This window comes from Scylla paramamosain, chromosome 37, assembly GCF_035594125.1.
Source record: "Scylla paramamosain isolate STU-SP2022 chromosome 37, ASM3559412v1, whole genome shotgun sequence".
Classification (NCBI taxonomy): Eukaryota; Metazoa; Arthropoda; class Malacostraca; order Decapoda; family Portunidae; genus Scylla; species Scylla paramamosain.
In genome coordinates this window covers 11,121,718-11,138,630 of record NC_087187.1, presented here as the reverse complement: position 1 = coordinate 11,138,630, position 16,913 = coordinate 11,121,718, and the positions used below count along the sequence as shown (strand labels likewise).

The following is a 16,913-nucleotide window of genomic DNA, read 5'->3' as shown; positions in this document are numbered from 1 at the left end:
ATTACTATTTCACAAAACTTATTTACAATACTTGTTAGTGACATTGGTCCATAATTTAATGGTTCCATTTTATTTTCTCCTTTGTATATTGGAACTATGTTAACTTTTTTCCATTCCCTTAGTACTTTTCCTTCTTTCAACAAGCTGTTCATTATATTCCATATGGGTTCCTCCACTTGTTCTCTGCATTCTTTTAATATCCATCCATTTACTTGATCTGGTTCCGTAGCTTTTCTAACATCCAGCTTTTCCAGCAGTTTCTTGATTTCTTGTCTCTTTACCTGTATCTCCTGTATTCCCTCATTCTGTGATACAGCTTTTCCAGCAGTTTCTTTATTTCTTGTCTCTTTACCTGTATCTATTGTATTCCTTCATTCTGTGATACCACTTTTGGTGCCACAAAATCAGTTTCCTTTGTAAACACAGATAGAAAACTCTCATTCATTAATTCACTCATCTCAGTAGTTTCATAAATTCTTCCTTCTCTTTTTATCTTGTCTATGTCATTCCTATGTTTCATTTTTCCATTTATGTATCTGCAGAAGAGTTTGGGCTCTTCCTTGCATTTCCTTACTATGTCACTTTCAAAATTTCTTTCTCCTTCTCTTCTTATACCATATTCATTCCTTGCCTTTCTGTATTCTTCCCTAGTTTTCCTGTTCAGTTTTCTTCTAATTTTCTTTCATGCCCTGTCCTTTTTCTTTTTTTTGCTTCTACACACCTAGCATTATACCATTCATGCTTCCCAATTTTCACTTAATAACTTGGTACAAACTGTTGCATCCCCTCTCTATACTTGCTCAAAAATATCTCATATTTTTCTTGCACTACTTTACGTTCAAAAGCTCTTTCCTTATTTTTCCATAAAATTTATTTTAAAATCGTTCATTCCTGTGCAACACTGCTTCCTCCTGTAATACTATTTCTATTATCACATGATCACTTCTTCCCATTGGACTCAGACAATGTATACTTGGTCTATTTTCTGGGGTTTTCATAAACACAAAGTCCAACTGTGATGGTTCTTCTCCTCTGTATCTTGTAAGTTCACTCATCCACTGTCTCCTTGTATTTACCATCATGGTATGCATAAGTTCTTTGTTTCATGACCCAACATTTTCTTTCACTTCCATCTGTTCCCAGTTAATTCCTTTAATGTTGAAGTTGCCTACTAAGAGCACTTTTTTACTTTTCCTTATCATTTCCTCTATGCTATTTCTTGTTTCTAGTTGCATAATTTTATATCTATTGGTCTCCCATGCATTAGATTTTGGTGGTATGTACATCAAAATAACTTTCTTTTTTTTCACTTCCTTTGATCTTAATCACAACAATCAAAGTTTCTGCCATTTCATCACCATATTCCACTTCCTCAACAACAATATCCTCTTTTACCAATATCATCACTCCTCCTCCTCCCTTTCCTGTTTTGTCTTTTCCATGTGGCATATCCTTCCTTTGCATATCTCATCTTTATTTCCTTTTAGTTTGGTTTCTATTAAACATACCATGTCTGGTTTATTGTTCTTTAGGTAGTCTTTAATTTCCATTAGGCTTGAGACCAAACCATCTATATTTGTAAACATAATTTTTAAGCTTCTGCTTGGTGATCTTCTGTGGCACCTTTGTGCCACCATTACCTTAATTTCATGTTCACAACTTTCCAAATGAATCCCCTCACTTGTTGCTGTGGTTTCTCCTCATTTTTTGACTGGGCCTCTACTCTCAACTCTTACAGTTTACTTCTCTCTTCTTCATTCATGTCTCTTTTTATCCATATTAACTTAATTTCTTCTACTTTTGCCAATTTTCCTATTCTTTGTAAGACAAGTTCTGCTGCTATTTGTGACATGAATCTTATTTTCATTGGTCTTATTCCATTTTTGTCATACTTTCCAATCCTGTTTGTTCAATTATCTCCTCTCCTTCCCCCCCCCTTCTGCTATAATTTCCTTAGCCCTTTTTACCTCTAGCTATTTTCATGGGTAGGTTCTTCTCCTTGACCAAGAATACCACCACACACATCTTTCTCTGCACTGTGTCTCTCACAAGATTACTTTTTTCTTTATCATTTTAATCACTTGCTTTTCCATGTCCTTGTTATGTTCTCATTGCTGTTGCCTTATTATCTCCTCCATATCCATCTTCTGTTGTTTGTTCTCTTCTTCCCAACTTTTGACTTCCTTTGTCACTAACTCTTTCACTTTCCCAGCCTTAAACTCTCTCTCATTGAGGGAGACTGACTGAAAGTGAGAAGGATACTGAGAGAGAGAGAGAGAGAGAGAGAGAGAGAGAGAGAGAGAGAGAGAGAGAGAGAGAGAGAGAGAGAGAGAGAGAGAGAGAGAGAGAGAGAGAGAGAGAGAGAGAGAGAGAGAGAGAGAGAGAGAGAGAGAGAGAGAGAGAGAGAGAGAGAGAGAGAGAGAGAGAGAGAGAGAGAGAGAGAGAGAGAGAGAGAGAGAGAGAGAGAGAGAGAGAGAGAGAGAGAGAGAGAGAGAGAGAGAGAGAGAGAGAGAGAGTGTGTGTGTGTCTGTGGAAGTCTGGAGTGTGCTAGTTGAAGTTGGTTAAGTTTTTGAGTAAGAGTGAGGGTAAAAGTGAATGAGCTGAATGGAGAGTAAACATGAGCTGAGAGATTAATAGAATGCAAATGGCTGTGGACAGGAAGGAATAAGTGAGAATAAGTATGAGTGAGAGTCAGCATGAAGAAGAAAACAAGCATAAGTTAGATTATGAAAATAAATGAAAAATTTAAGTGTGAATGTATGTAAAATAGAGTGAGGATGGAAGTGAGTGCTTATTAGAAAGAGAGTTAGGTTGAGTGAGGGAACACAACAGCAAGTGTGAGAGTTGGAGAAATATGAAATGTGATAATAAGAACAATCCTGAGAATTGATAAATAGAATAAGACTAAAAATGAGAATGGAATTATTTGAGAGGATAAGAGAGAGTGAGGAAGGATGGAGAGTAAATGTTATGGAGTGAAGGAAGGGGGAGAGAGTGAGGTATCACTCCCTTGTCCCTTTATCTTGGAAAGATAAGGGGAGGGGAGGTGACAGGGAGGGAAGTTTAAGACAAGACAAAAGAAGAAGGGAGAGCAAAGGAACAGGGGGAGAAGGGATGTATTGTGAGGTAGGAGGGAGTGAGTTTGTAATAAAGGAAGGAGAGTATCTGGACTAAGGAAGTGGGTGAAGGGTGAAGGAGGAGGATGGGAGTACAAGAAGATAGATAGAACAAATATGAGGAGGAACAGTATGGAGTGAAAAATTAGAGCAAGAGAGGAAGTAATGAGGAATAAGCACTCCCTTTTTCTGTCTCCTACTTTTTGTCCTTCCTACATCCATCCTCTTCCCCACTTCTACTCTCTCCATTTCCTTGCTCCCTGTACACCTCTTACTAAGTTACGTTGTCTGTATTCTCGAAACATATTGTACACTTTTAACCTGTTTTATTATATTTCTTTTTTTTATTTCTTTTTCATTTTTTGTTTTCCTCTCCTCTTTTTCTTTCCTCTCTGTAGCTTTGTGTGGCATATATATTATACATTTTTTACTTATTACATCTCTCTTACATTTATTTTTTTATTTATTTATTTATTTTTGTTTTATTCTTCCCTCTTTCTCTCCTCTCTGGAACTTTGTGTGGCAGTATGGGTTCCATCATGGCTGCTCTCATGGTGATCTGGCTTTCCTTACTGAATCTTGGCCATACTTTTTAGGGACTTTGGTGAAACTTTCACTGTTGCCTTAGACATATTAAACACATTTGACAGAGCCTGGCACAAAGCTTTAATTTCAACCTACCTTCCTATGGCTTCCATCCTTCTCTATAACTTCATCTCATTACCTTTCTGACAATTCTATTGCTGCTGTGGTAGATGGTCACTGTTCTCCTAAGTCTAATAACAGTGGTGTTCCTCAGGGTCACCCTTAAACTCAATTCTTGTCACCCTTAAACTCAACTCGACACAACTTTGCAGATATATCTCCTCTAATATATCCCTCTCTTCTTCAATGACACGCAACTGTCCCTCTCTTCTAAAATGAACATTCTTGATCTGTCCTTTACTAATAATCTAATCTGGAAACTTCAAATCTTCTCTCTAGCTAAAACATCTTCTATGAAGTTAGGCATTCTGAGTTGTCTCCACCAGTTTTTCTCATCCTGCACAAATTGCTAACTCTGTACAGGGGCTTTTATCCATCCATTTAAGAAGTATATATGTAAGGAGGGTTCCACTCACACTGCTTTTCTAGATAGGGTGGAATCAAAGCATTTCATCTTATCATTTCCTCTTCTCTAACTGACTGTCTTCAGTCCCTCTCTCATTGCTGCAATGTTGCAGCTCTTGCTATCTTGTATCACTATTTTCATGCTAAATGCTCTTCTGATATTGTAAACTGCATGCCTCCCCTCCTCCCACATCCTTGCTGCACAAGACTTTCTACTTCACTCATTTCTATTCTGTCCACCTCCCCAATGCAAGAGTTAACCAGTATTTTCAATTATTCATCCCTTTTCTTGTAAATGCAGGAACTCCTACCAGCTTCTGTATTTTCTCCTTCCTGTGACTTGAACTCTTTCAAGAGAGAGGTTTCAAGACACTTATTCTCCTACTTTGGATGATCCTTTTGATGTTTCTTTTGGGAATTGCACCTTAGTGGGTCTTTTTATCATTCTTTTTTTGTGCTCCTGGCCAGTCCCCCTCTTACATTAAAAAAAAAATGACAGCTTATATTATTACGATATATGTAAAAATTACCCAGATCTGCAACAAAAACCATGGATATGGAGATAAAATGAGATACAAAACTGCATACACATCTGCATATATTGTATTGATATTTCAAGATCCATTATCTTATCTGCAACCTTATTCTATGAGGAATGCATATCCAGCTCTGCCTTCACAGAGCTTTAAAATTTAGTACATACCTGATATATCACTACTGCACAATGGGTGCTAGATGTCTTGCAAATGGGCATGTTGTAGTTATGCTAACATGGTCAACATATGCAAACACATATGAAGCCCTTCAAAAATTATGATAATGAAGATGGTGATGAAAAGCTGACAAAGGGAACCACCACATGAAGGAAAAAGTATGGAATAGTGACAAAAAAGAATGATAGAGAAAGATACCAAAGGGAGAATGAAGAGAAGAATAACAATATAGATTACTAAAGGGCATACAGGATGAATGTAAAGGTAGAGACACACCTGATGGGCTGAGCAACACAAGGAGGCATGTGACGTAGATTGCCAGCTTCCAGCCATACTACAAGCTGCATTAATCTACGGCATGCCACCAGCAGGCTGCTTTCCCCACCATTCAGGCACTGGGTGAGTGATGCCGGCAGACTGCCATAAGAGAGACAGAGAACTGACACTAAGAACAGAAATCTGAATTCAGAATAGTTCATAAATTTTGGTTTTCTGGCTTTTATTTAGTTTTCAATAAAAGCAAATCCAGCTAGAGACCCAAACAAAAAATTATTTAAAGTTCATATATAAAATCTATCTAATAATCTCCCAACAACTTGATGAGACACTTAATAAGCTTAAATCATCAGCCCTTGCCTCACTCTGGCCTGCCTCTGAACCCATACCTTGGCAATGCTCTTGGTTTGACAAGGTAGGAAGTGGCAGCATGCAAACCTGCCACCACCGAACACACATAGGATGTCCTGTCCGAGAGTCCCAGGAGACCCACAAGGGTGCCACAACGGAGCACAGCATCCACACAGCTGAGACACAGGCTGGCCACCTCAATACTAACACTGCCTAGCCAAACTTGCCAGTGTAGGTACTAAGGTGGCACATGATAGAAAGGTATTTCAGTAAAATCAGTTATATAAAACAAAATAAACACAGAAAAACTTATTAAAGAAAATTAATTAGGGCAGAAAAATATTGTACAGAACTCCAAAATCAACAAATATTAGAATTTAAAAGTTAGGTCCAAGTTCATCCCAGCAATGATGTGATTTATAATCCAACCCTACAGAAGACTACAAAAATCTCATATATAATGCCACCCACAATGGATATATTTTTCACATCTCAATTATTTAGGGAACAAAGAAGGTAATTAAGAAAAGCAATCATTCTAGAAGTGGATCTCTAAACTCTATTGCCAAATATTGTGAAATTATATGTGTAATGTCACTGGTACCCACAGTCCACTCACCTCCATAGCCAGGAGTGCAAATCTCAGGATGTGTTCAGAGTGTTCTGGGAGGACCTGTGCACCCCAAGGAAGGCGTGTCATGCCAGCTAGGTACTCCACCACAGCAGGGGCAAGAGTGTCCACCACACTGCCAATACCATCCTCCCCTGCCAACAGCTTACACACACGCTCGCTGTACTTGTTTCCACCACCTGGGTAAAGCGACAAAGATTAATGAAAAAAGAAAGGGAAGGAGGTATGCAAACAAAGAGAGAAGGGAGAGAGGATGAAGGGATGCAGGAGAGTAAAAGATGGAAGGAAGAAGGGAAAGGAAGTGAAAATAAAGCATGCAAGGAGAGTGAGGAAAATGAGGAAGGTATAATAGAGAAAGAGAGAGAGATGGATGATATTTGAAATCATATGCAAATAACATATAGTATAAGATTTGAAAAAATGTGATCATTCATTTCTAAAAACAGGACATAGCAAGCTTGATTCAGTCATTTAAAAATACAATTAAGTAAATAGAAATAGGTAAATAAACACTATCACACAGAGATAATGTCTTTCTGACACATCCACACTTCTCATCACCTACAGACTTTCCATTACCCATACACATTAATTGTACACACTAACAAGTTCCTCCCAAAGCCCACCTGGAGTGAAAGTGTGGTGGGGTCGAGGGAGGGATGCAGCCACTCTTGCCAGGTGTTGTAGAAGGATAACCTTGCTGGCAGTATATAAAGGTGCCTCGCTGGTGCCACTGCCACTGCTGCACTCTTCACTGTCTCCTGTCTCCACTGAGCTGCTGCACTCGCCCCAATCACGGTTGGCCTGTGAATTTGGCCATATTTTTTTTGCAAGTTGTAAACAGTAATGAAGTGAGATAATTGGGATGTAAGTTTGACATTTCTATGTGCACTATGAGTATTACTGAAATATGAGTTATTTTATGTGGTTATCTATGATCAATAATGAGGTGGACAGGTGAATGCACAAACAATAGTGGTCACAATTGCAAGTAAGATCAGGACTGACTTGTCATAAATAACATTAATTATATCTGACATTGCAAACAACAAACTTATAATACCATAATAAATACTCAAAATAAAGTCATTAGCAACAATAGAAGACAAAAATAATCCAAATTCAGTAAACAGAATCAAAAGAATCCATAAAACTCAGTCAATAAAGGAAAGAGAGAGAGAGAGAGAGAGAGAGAGAGAGAGAAAAAAAAAAATGAAACAAATCAAATACTTCTGTCAGTTAAGAGAATAATAAAATAAATAAATAAATAAATAAATAAATAATTATAAATAGAAGAAAGAATGAAAGAAAAAAGGAAAAAGAAAGAAAGAAAAAAAAGGGGATGTCAACAGATGAAACTGCAACATGACTGTACCTGCAGGGTAGATGTGAGGCCAAGTCTGAGGGTGTGTGTAAGCAGGGCAGTATTGAAAGACTTGCCAGACATGATGTTGATGATCTCACTGTACTCCAGATGACTCAACAGCTGACCACACTCCAGACCGCCCCCCTCACCTCGCTGGCACCTGCACGCCCATCCCAAGACATTCTCATTATTGGTCAAAGGTAATTGTATGGTGTAGCCCATTCCTCCATCATCCACATCCCCACTGATGTTATATACATGTGCATTACATAAATACATTATTAGTTATCATTAACTGAATAAGTTGCAATGTATAATGGATCTCTCTCTCTCTCTCTCTCTCTCTCTCTCTCTCTCTCTCTCTCTCTCTCTCTCTCTCTCTCTCTCTCTCTCTCGCTCTCTTATTAGATTAATAGGGACTAAAAAATAGTAATCTGCAGTAGTAATAATGTGTGCTACTATTAGCTCATTTGCTTCCCTCTCTCTTATTTTCCACATCTTTTATAATGATTATTTTTTATCTATACAATCCTGCTTGTATTGTATGGGAAACATTCAATTGTTTTCAGTGTTTGTAACAAAACAAAACTGGTGTAACTCTACAGTTTTTAATCTTTTCTAGATTTCTTAGACTGAGACTGACTAGTGTTTATGTTACATCACCAACAATACCTATATCTCTCCTAAAAAAGCCTTATGGGATTAAATGTAAAAAGAACCTTACAAAATTGAGGGATAAATTTTCCAAACTGCTTGCTGAGGCTTATCTGGGATGTTTCTAAATGTACCACAGAAACTTTAAAGGAGTTGAACTTGTTTCTGCAAAGAAATTATGATGAACCTCCTAACCTGTATACATACAAAGTATCAATAAATGCCACCTTGATCAAAATTGAGACAGCACTTTCTTTCCCACTTACAGGTCTCCAGAATTCAGGTTGTGAATACATTTATTCTCATTGTTAATTGACATGATGGAAACTGCTGTAGAACCCAATCACAGTTGCTCTCTTTGGCCCACATGTAATGCACTGTATTATCAGTACTCAGGAAGAGAAGTGCCTCTGTCCCTGTAATGGCTTGCCTCTGCCAACCACAACATAGTCAAGAGGGACAGGATTTGCCAATGACAGTGCTTCAACCACATGCAAGGTCCCCACAAGCCAATCAATGTGAGGTTGTTACCTATGAGCCAGTGAGTGCCCATGTCCCATGAGGTGTAGGCACCCATGATGTAAGTATTGTTGATTTTTCTAGCCTGTCCCTGCCATATACAGATGCGTCTTTTGGTTTTCCATTATTTTATAAACAAAAAATTAGGTTTTTTCTGTTGTAAAGAAAAAACTTAATTTATCCAGTAATAATGATGTCTCTGTTCCTATAAGTGGTCGTAGAAGAGGCAGGGTCTTCACATCCATGAAAAAGAGTGAGAAATGTGAGCGTATGAAAAGAAGCAAAACTGTGGAGATTATGTGAGTGTTCAGACTGAAAGAATTGTTGAGGCAAGAAAAGTTAAGTAGAAAATAATGATATTCAACTGGTGGTGCTTATGATGTTGCCTGAACAGGTGCCTTGTATCCCTACTACAAGGAGAGCAATGGTTAACTCAATCTATGATCAACTGAACCACTCACTGAGTGGAAAATAACGTGAACGACCAAGTTGATTGTGGGGTGAAAAAAAATACAGTTGGCTGCTGCCCTGTAAAACTTACCACAGCCATCATTTTGAAAAAGTTCATGAAAACAGATATGAGATACAGATACAATGCATTGTAAGATGAATACAGATGAGCTCTGCATTATATTATGCAAGTAATCCCAATGAAGAAGAGGCAGTAAATAAGCACCTGCCGAAATGATAATTATTCCCATTGAGGTCTAAAGTTCTGGATCAGTGGATGCTGTAAACTTATCATTAAACCCAGCTGAGACCTCAATGAATGTTTCTCTTTGTATCACACAATACAAGGAGGCAGTCACAGCCTGCCCTCTAAAGACAACTCTCTTCCTTCACACAAAACTACAAGCACCTAATTATACACACACACCATTCACTCAAAATTCAAAATTATCATGGTGACTCATGTACCAGTCTCGGAGTCCCCATCTGGGAAGGGGACCACAAATGTCCCCAGGTCAGACTGCTCTTCTGGTGTCGACAATAAGTGTCTTGACACCCCCCTCAACTTTTTCTTCATTAACTTCTGCAACATTTGCAGTCTTAGATCTAATTTTCAATCTGTAGAACACCACCTCTCCTATATTAAACCTCATCTTTTCCTCACTGAAACACAGATGTCTAAGGCAACTGACAGTAGCCTCTTTTCTGTTCCCTCCTACTTTCTCTATCCTCATTTTCAGTCCAAAGTTGGATGGTGTGTTTATGTGCGCAATGACTTAACCTGCTTTCATGCCCATACTCTTGAATCTCACAAATTTTCTACCATCTGGCTACGACTACAGAGTCACTCTCAAACTACAGTAAAATCCCTCTTATCCGGCATCAACAGGACCGCCTACATGCCGGATACTTGAGTAGAAGTGAAATTATGTCCACAATCACCACCCTACATTCACGCATCTTACCATGACAAAGATCAGCTGATCTTAATCAGCTGCTGATCTGATCAGCTGCTTAAGTGTAAGCACAACACGCTTCCTCTTTTCTACAACTTTAGGCATGATGAAGGCGTCAGGCGATAAACAGTGCACACGCGGGACTGAGTCAATGAGTAAACACAGTGCAGTGGGCTGCAGGTGGCGCGAAGCAGTGCACTCTGGTGGCGAGGGGACAAAGTATGCCTTGCGCGGGAATTTTAATGAATTTTATGAGTACACATTGATTTTTTATTGATTTTAGGGCTCGGGGAAAAATGTGCTGGATGAGAGGGATTTTACTGTAAATTTATCTGTGCTGTATACCTTTCACCTAATTCCTCTGACTATAAGAAATTCTTGGACTACTTAACTTCCAAAAGAACAGGCTGAATGTAGGCAAACTTCCAGCAAGAAGGAAAGGTAGATGTTGACAGATAAAGTTGAAAGAGTTTGGCTAGGCAAGGTGCAAGCATGGAGGCACAGTTTCAGAGAACAATAGGAGGGACTCCAAGTCCATAACCCTTCTGAGGGTTTAGGTCAGCAAGGGCATCATTGTGAAGAACTTTAATAGGTATCATGAAGTAGTCAGAGAGTTGAGGAGAGGGAGGAGCAAGCCCTGAATTGTCCAAGGTAGAATTTTTAGCAAAGGTTTGAGTGAAGACTTCAGCTTTAGAAATAGATGTGATAGCAATGATGCCATCTTCTTGAAATAAAAGAGGGAAAGAAGAAGCAAAGTTATTGGAGATATTTTTGGCTAGATGCAAGAAGTCATGAGGGGAGTTAGATCTTGAAAGATTTTGACACTTTCTATTAATGAAGGAGTTTCTGGCTAGTTGGAGAACAGACTTGGCATGGTTCTGGGCAGAAATATAAAGTGTATGAGATTCTGGTGATGGAAGGCTTAAGTACTTTTGTGGGCCACTTCTCTATCAAGTATAGCATGAGAACAAGCTGTGTTAAACCAAGGTTTAGAAGGTTTAGGTTGAGAAAAAGAGTGAGAAACATACGCCTCCATGCCAGACACTATCACCTCTGTTATGCACTTGGCACACAAAGACGAGTCTCTGACACAGAAGGAGTAGTCATTCCAAGGAAAATCAGCAAAATCCTCAGGTTCCCCGAACTAGCAGAGGCAAAATGCCAGAGCCACCTCTGCTTAGGGAGATCCTGAGGAGGGACTGGAGTGATAGGACAAGATACAGATATGAGATTGTGATTGGAGGAGCCCAATGGAGAAGAAAGGGTAACAGCATAAACAGAAGGATTAGAGGTTAGAAAAAGGTCAAGAATGTTGGGCGTATCTCAAAGATGGTCAGGAATACGAGCAGGGTGTTGCACCAATTACTCTAGGTCGTGGAGGATAGCAAAGTTGAAGGCTAGTTCACCAGGATGGTCAGTGAAGGGAGAGGAAAGCCTAAGCTGGTGGTAAACATTGAAGTCTCCAAGAATGAAGATCTCTGCAAAAGGGAAGAGAGTCAGAATGTGCTCCACTTTAGAAGTTAAGTAGTCAAAGAATTTCTTATAGTCAGAGAAGTTAAGTGAGAGGTATACAGCACAGATAAATTTAGTTTGAGAGTGACTCTGTAGTCATAACCAGATGGTGGAAAACTCAGAAGATTCAAGAGTGTGGGCATGAGAGCAGGTTAAGTCGTTGTGCACATGAACACAACATCCAGCTTTGGATTGAAAATGAGGATAGAGAATGTAGGAGGGAACAGAAAAGGGGCTACTGTCAGTTGCCTCAGACACCTGAGTTTCAGTGAGGAAAAGATGAGATTTAGAAGAGGAGAGGTGGTGTTCTACAGATTGAAAATTAGATCTTAAACCATGAATGTTACAGAAGTTAATGAAGAGAAAGTTGAGGGGGCTGTCAAGACACTTAGGGTCATTATCAGAAGAGCAGTCCGACCTGGGGACATTTATGGTCCCCTCCCCAGATGGGGACTCTAAGGCTGGTGTAGGAGTTGCCATAATAATTTTGAATTTTTCAGTGAAGGGTGTGTGTGTGTGTTATTAGGTGCTTAAAGTATTGTGTGAAGGAAGAGAGTTGTCTTTAGAGGGCAGGCTGTGACTGTACCCTTGTGTTGTGAGACACAAAGGGAAACGTTCAGTGAGGTCACAGCTTGTTTTAATGATAAGTTCACAGCACCCCACTGATCCAGTGCTTCAGACCTCACTGGGAGTAATTATCATTTCAGCAGGTGCCTACTGCCTCCTCCTGGTGTCTTAACTGGAGCTACATCACCAACAATACATAAAAGCTGGAATAAAAGGACAATTACTGATGTTGCTTCACTTTTAAAGTGAAGGCACAGATGGTTTACCTGTTCCTCACTAGCTGCAGGTACCAGGAGAGGTCGAGGCGGGTGGCAGTTGGGGCTGGGGAGTGTGGGGGAGGGGAGGGCAGGGCAACATCAGATCCAGATGTCACAGCCACCCCATGCACCTGTCCCACCAAACGCTGCAGCAGTCCATACAAATGCCCGTAGCTGCAAAGTATAGCAGGATGGTTACCTTAGTGTCTCTTCAAAATTCAATAATACAACAATGAAAGTGAAGAAAAGCAAATATGTATTAAAAAAAGCAACGTAAACATACTAACTACTAATGCATTAACTAACCGTTTCTCCAAGTTGTGGTTCTTGAGGAAAGTGATGATCTTAGAAGTGTCCTCAAGGGGAAGCTGCAATGCTACCTGGCTTGGGGACATGGTCAAGAGCAGCTGTAGCCGCCGTGTTGCTAGTGCACATGCTGCTCGGGTCACAGCCAAGTAGGATGAGGCAAGAAGCCGCTCCACCACAAATATTACCAATGCACCGGACTGTGAGATATGCACCCCAGACACCAAGTTGATGATGTGGCCTCCATACTCAGCCTGTTAGGAAGGAATGTACTGCTGAGGGCTGCCATGCCAAACAAACACAACTTTGTAACTCAATCTAAACAAAGTTAATCAATGCCATTCCTCTTAGAACTTCTCCTAAAAAGTGGAGTAAAAATATATGGAACTTATTGTAACACTTTCTCAATATGAGTGAAAATACAAGCTCATAAATATCTGGAAGATATCTTCACACATCATGTGCAACAAACTCAAAGATTTTTTTTTTTTTATTCAACTGATCCGTTCCAAAACAAATGGGATGGTACTTGAGAGAAAATAAAATACAGGTATCCAGTTCAGTGTAGAAAACTGTAAATGCTCAAAACCAAAGAATCCAGCTAACTATTCCATATATCCTTACATAAAAGATGAGTAAATGAATAAAACAAATAAATAAATAAATGAATAAATAAATAAAAAAAATAAATGAAAAGATAAAATAAACAAATAAAAATGTACACAAAGTGTAGGAAAATTGATATATAGTATGCAAATCACCCATCCTATCAGAGAAAAAAACATGATAATCTGTGGAGTCTGAGGCCTCACCTTGTGTACGTAGTCACAGCGTGCATGGATGGCTTGGATGAGAAGGGCAGAAGCAGCCTGTGAGCTATGGATGGACTGGAGCAGAGTATGGATGGGTGGCTCAGTGTGAAGCAAGACCACATCACTGATGTGCTGCACCACCAGCCATGTTAACCACTCCCCCTCCTGCATGTGCCTTACCTGTGCACATAAACACAAAACAAGATTCATATTTACACTTAGCATCTTGTTCAAAGCACTCATAGCAGTATCTCAACAATATGAATTAACATCTGCAGTGCCATGCACCAACAAGCATATCACATTTTATAGCATATTAGTACACTAAAGAAGAATATCAATTGCAAAAAAATCATGATTCCACAAGAAAAGTTTCATCAGCCTTGGTCTTACCCTAAACCTTTTAATGCAAACATTAGGATGTTCCCTAAAAATATTTGATGCAATCTTCGAAACATTCTTAACCTCTTCACTACTGCATGGTGAAAACGGCACCCCACCCCATATCTGGCCTGTCCGCATATGCAAAAATTTGAAGTGTCACTACTTCGACATAATCATCACATATTATATAACAAAATATGCAGAATAAAATGGTGCACATAATGGAACATTAATTAACTGGTCATTTTTAGATGTATCCATAAATATTGAGAAATTTAACCTATTACTAGATCCTCTGAATTGTATTTCCTTATATTAGTTGTATGTAATAAACAAATAGATATGTGGAAAAAAGTGGTCTGGAGGTGTGTGTATTTACCTAGTTGTATTTACCTAGTTGTGTAGTTGTGGTTTACGGGAGGGGAGTAATCTCATAGTATCCTGTCTCTATATCTATCCAGTTTGGTCTTAAAAGCAAGGACAGTTACGGCACTGACAACGTGTTCACTGAGTTCATTCCATTTGTTCACACTTCTGTGAGGAGAACTATACTTTTTGATGTCTCTTCTACAGTTAACTTTCTTCAACTTCTTACTGTGTCCCCTTGAACTCTGTATGTCTAAATTTATAAAACATTCTTTGTCCACATTTTCCATACCATTTATCATTCTATAGATGTTAATTAACTCCTTTCTCTCTCTCCTATTTTCAATCTTAATCTCTCTTCATAGGTCAACTTACTCAACTCCAGAACTATCTTAGTGACTGCTCTTTATACTCTTTCTAGTTTTATAATATTCCTCTTTATATGAGGAGACCACACCACTGCCGCATATTCCAATCTTGGTCTTATCATGGAAATAAACATCTTTTTATAATTTCTTTATCCAAATATGAGAATGCCATTCTTACTCTTTTTAACAAATTCATCATCTCTCCAGTAATTTTATCAATGTGTCTGTTCAGAGTCAAATTTTCAGTAACCGTTACTCCCAAATCCACTTCCTCTTTTGACTTCTTTAATTTCACACCTTCCATCTCATAATGATATTGTATTCTTTTCTTACTCTTACCAAACTCCATTACTTTACATTTACTTAAATTGAATTCCATTTGCCAAGATTTACTCCATCTATTTATCTTATATAAATCATCTTGCAGTACCATAAAGTCATTTACATTTACTACCCTTCTCATCAGCTTAGCATCATCCACAAATAAATTCATATAACTATCTATTTCTTCACTTATGTTGTTCACATATATTACAAACATTATCAGTCCCAACACTGACCACTGTGGGACACCACTAATTACTTTCAGCCAAGATGAATTTTTGGTCTTGTATTACAGTTCTCATATCTTTATCATCTGAATAATCCTCCATCCATTCCAGCAGTCTTCCTCCAATTTTTCCATAATTTTTTTATCTTCCATAGCAACCTTCAGTGTGGTACTTTGTCCAATACCTCCTTCAAGTCTAAGCAGACACCATCCACCCATCTGTCTCTCTCCTGCACAATAATGACTACCCTTGAATAAAAGGACAATAAGTTCATGGAGCATGATCTTCCCCTCCTAAATCCAAATAGACAATTTACTAAAACTTTATCTCTTTCCAGGTGTTCCATCCATCTTTCCTTTATTGTTCTTTCACATAATTTTCCTACAACACTAGTCAAGGACAATGATCTATAATTTTGTGGCTTTTCCTTATTTCCTCCTTTGTATATTGGTGTAATATTTGCTTTCTTCCAATCTTTTGGTACTCTTCCCTGTGATAGTGATGTCACCACTAGACTGTGAATTTTATCAGCCAGTTGTTCTCTATATTCCTTCAATATCCAGTTTGATACTCCATCTGGACCAGTTGCTTTATTTACTTCAAGTTCTTCCATCATCTTAAGTATTTCTTCATAACTGACTAGAACTGTACTTAGTATAGTGTGTATGTGTGTGTGTGTGTGTGTGTGTGTGTGTGTGTGTGTGTGTGTGTGTGTGTGTGTGTGTGTGTGTGTGTGTATGTATGTATGTATGTATGTATGTATGTATGTATGTGTGTGTGTGTGTGTGTGTGTGTGTGTGTGTGTGTGTGTGTGTGTGTGTGTGTGTGTGTGTGTGTGTGTGTGTGTGTGTGTGTGTGTGTGTGTGTGAGGAGAGAGAGAGAGAGAGAATCTGACTGCATCTCACATCACATGATAAGACCTCTCTCTCTCTCTCTCTCTCTCTCTCTCTCTCTCTCTCTCTCTCTCTCTCTCTCTCTCTCTCTCTCTCTCATTCAATAATTTCCATATTATGATTTGTATTATATACATACATATATATATATATATATATATATATATATATATATATATATATATATATATATATATATATATATATATATATATATATATATATATACTCGTATATATATATGACAAGGGAGGAATCCCTGTGGTATGTTGTGTTTTGCTGAAGAGGGGAGTTAGTGCTGAGTGGCTGTCCAGGGTTATTACAGTGAATTGGTGGCTCACAAAACATTCTAAGAGTAATGGATGGACATTCATTTGGCATCTAGCCAAAAATATCTCCAATAACTTTGCTTCTTCTTCTTTCCTTCCTCTATTTCAACCAGATGACACCACTGCTATCACATCTATTTCTAAAGCTGAACTCTTTGCTCAAACCTTTGCTAAAAACTCTACCTTGGACGATTCTGGGCTTGTTCCTCCCTCTCCTCCACCCTCTGACTACTTCATGCCACCTATTAAAATTCTTCGCAATGATGTTTTCCATTCCCTCGCTGGCCTAAACCCTCGGAAGGCTTATGGACCTGATGGGGTCCCTCCTATTGTTCTCCGAAACTGTGCCTCCATGCTTGCACCTTGCCTAGTCAAACTCTTTCAGCTCTGTCTGTCAACATCTACCTTTCCTTCTTGCTGGAAGTT

The 16,913-nt window shown here is 38.7% G+C and overlaps 1 protein-coding gene across 4 annotated transcripts in view; it reads right to left on the bottom strand.

The window, feature by feature from the left end:
* The window catches only part of LOC135091497 (huntingtin-like), a 164,708-nt gene that overhangs the window by 22,829 nt on the left and 124,966 nt on the right, over positions 1-16,913 (bottom strand). For all 4 annotated transcript variants that reach the window (XM_063989188.1, XM_063989190.1, XM_063989191.1 and 1 more), the window contains 8 exons: positions 13,597-13,776; positions 12,785-13,038; positions 12,488-12,652; positions 7,573-7,723; positions 6,824-7,001; positions 6,186-6,376; positions 5,605-5,804; positions 5,216-5,356 (listed from right to left, as the gene is read on the bottom strand). In XM_063989188.1, the coding sequence (XP_063845258.1) occupies positions 5,216-5,356; positions 5,605-5,804; positions 6,186-6,376; positions 6,824-7,001; positions 7,573-7,723; positions 12,488-12,652; positions 12,785-13,038; positions 13,597-13,776 (1,460 nt within the window). The remainder of the gene's footprint in view (positions 1-5,215; positions 5,357-5,604; positions 5,805-6,185; positions 6,377-6,823; positions 7,002-7,572; positions 7,724-12,487; positions 12,653-12,784; positions 13,039-13,596; positions 13,777-16,913) is intronic.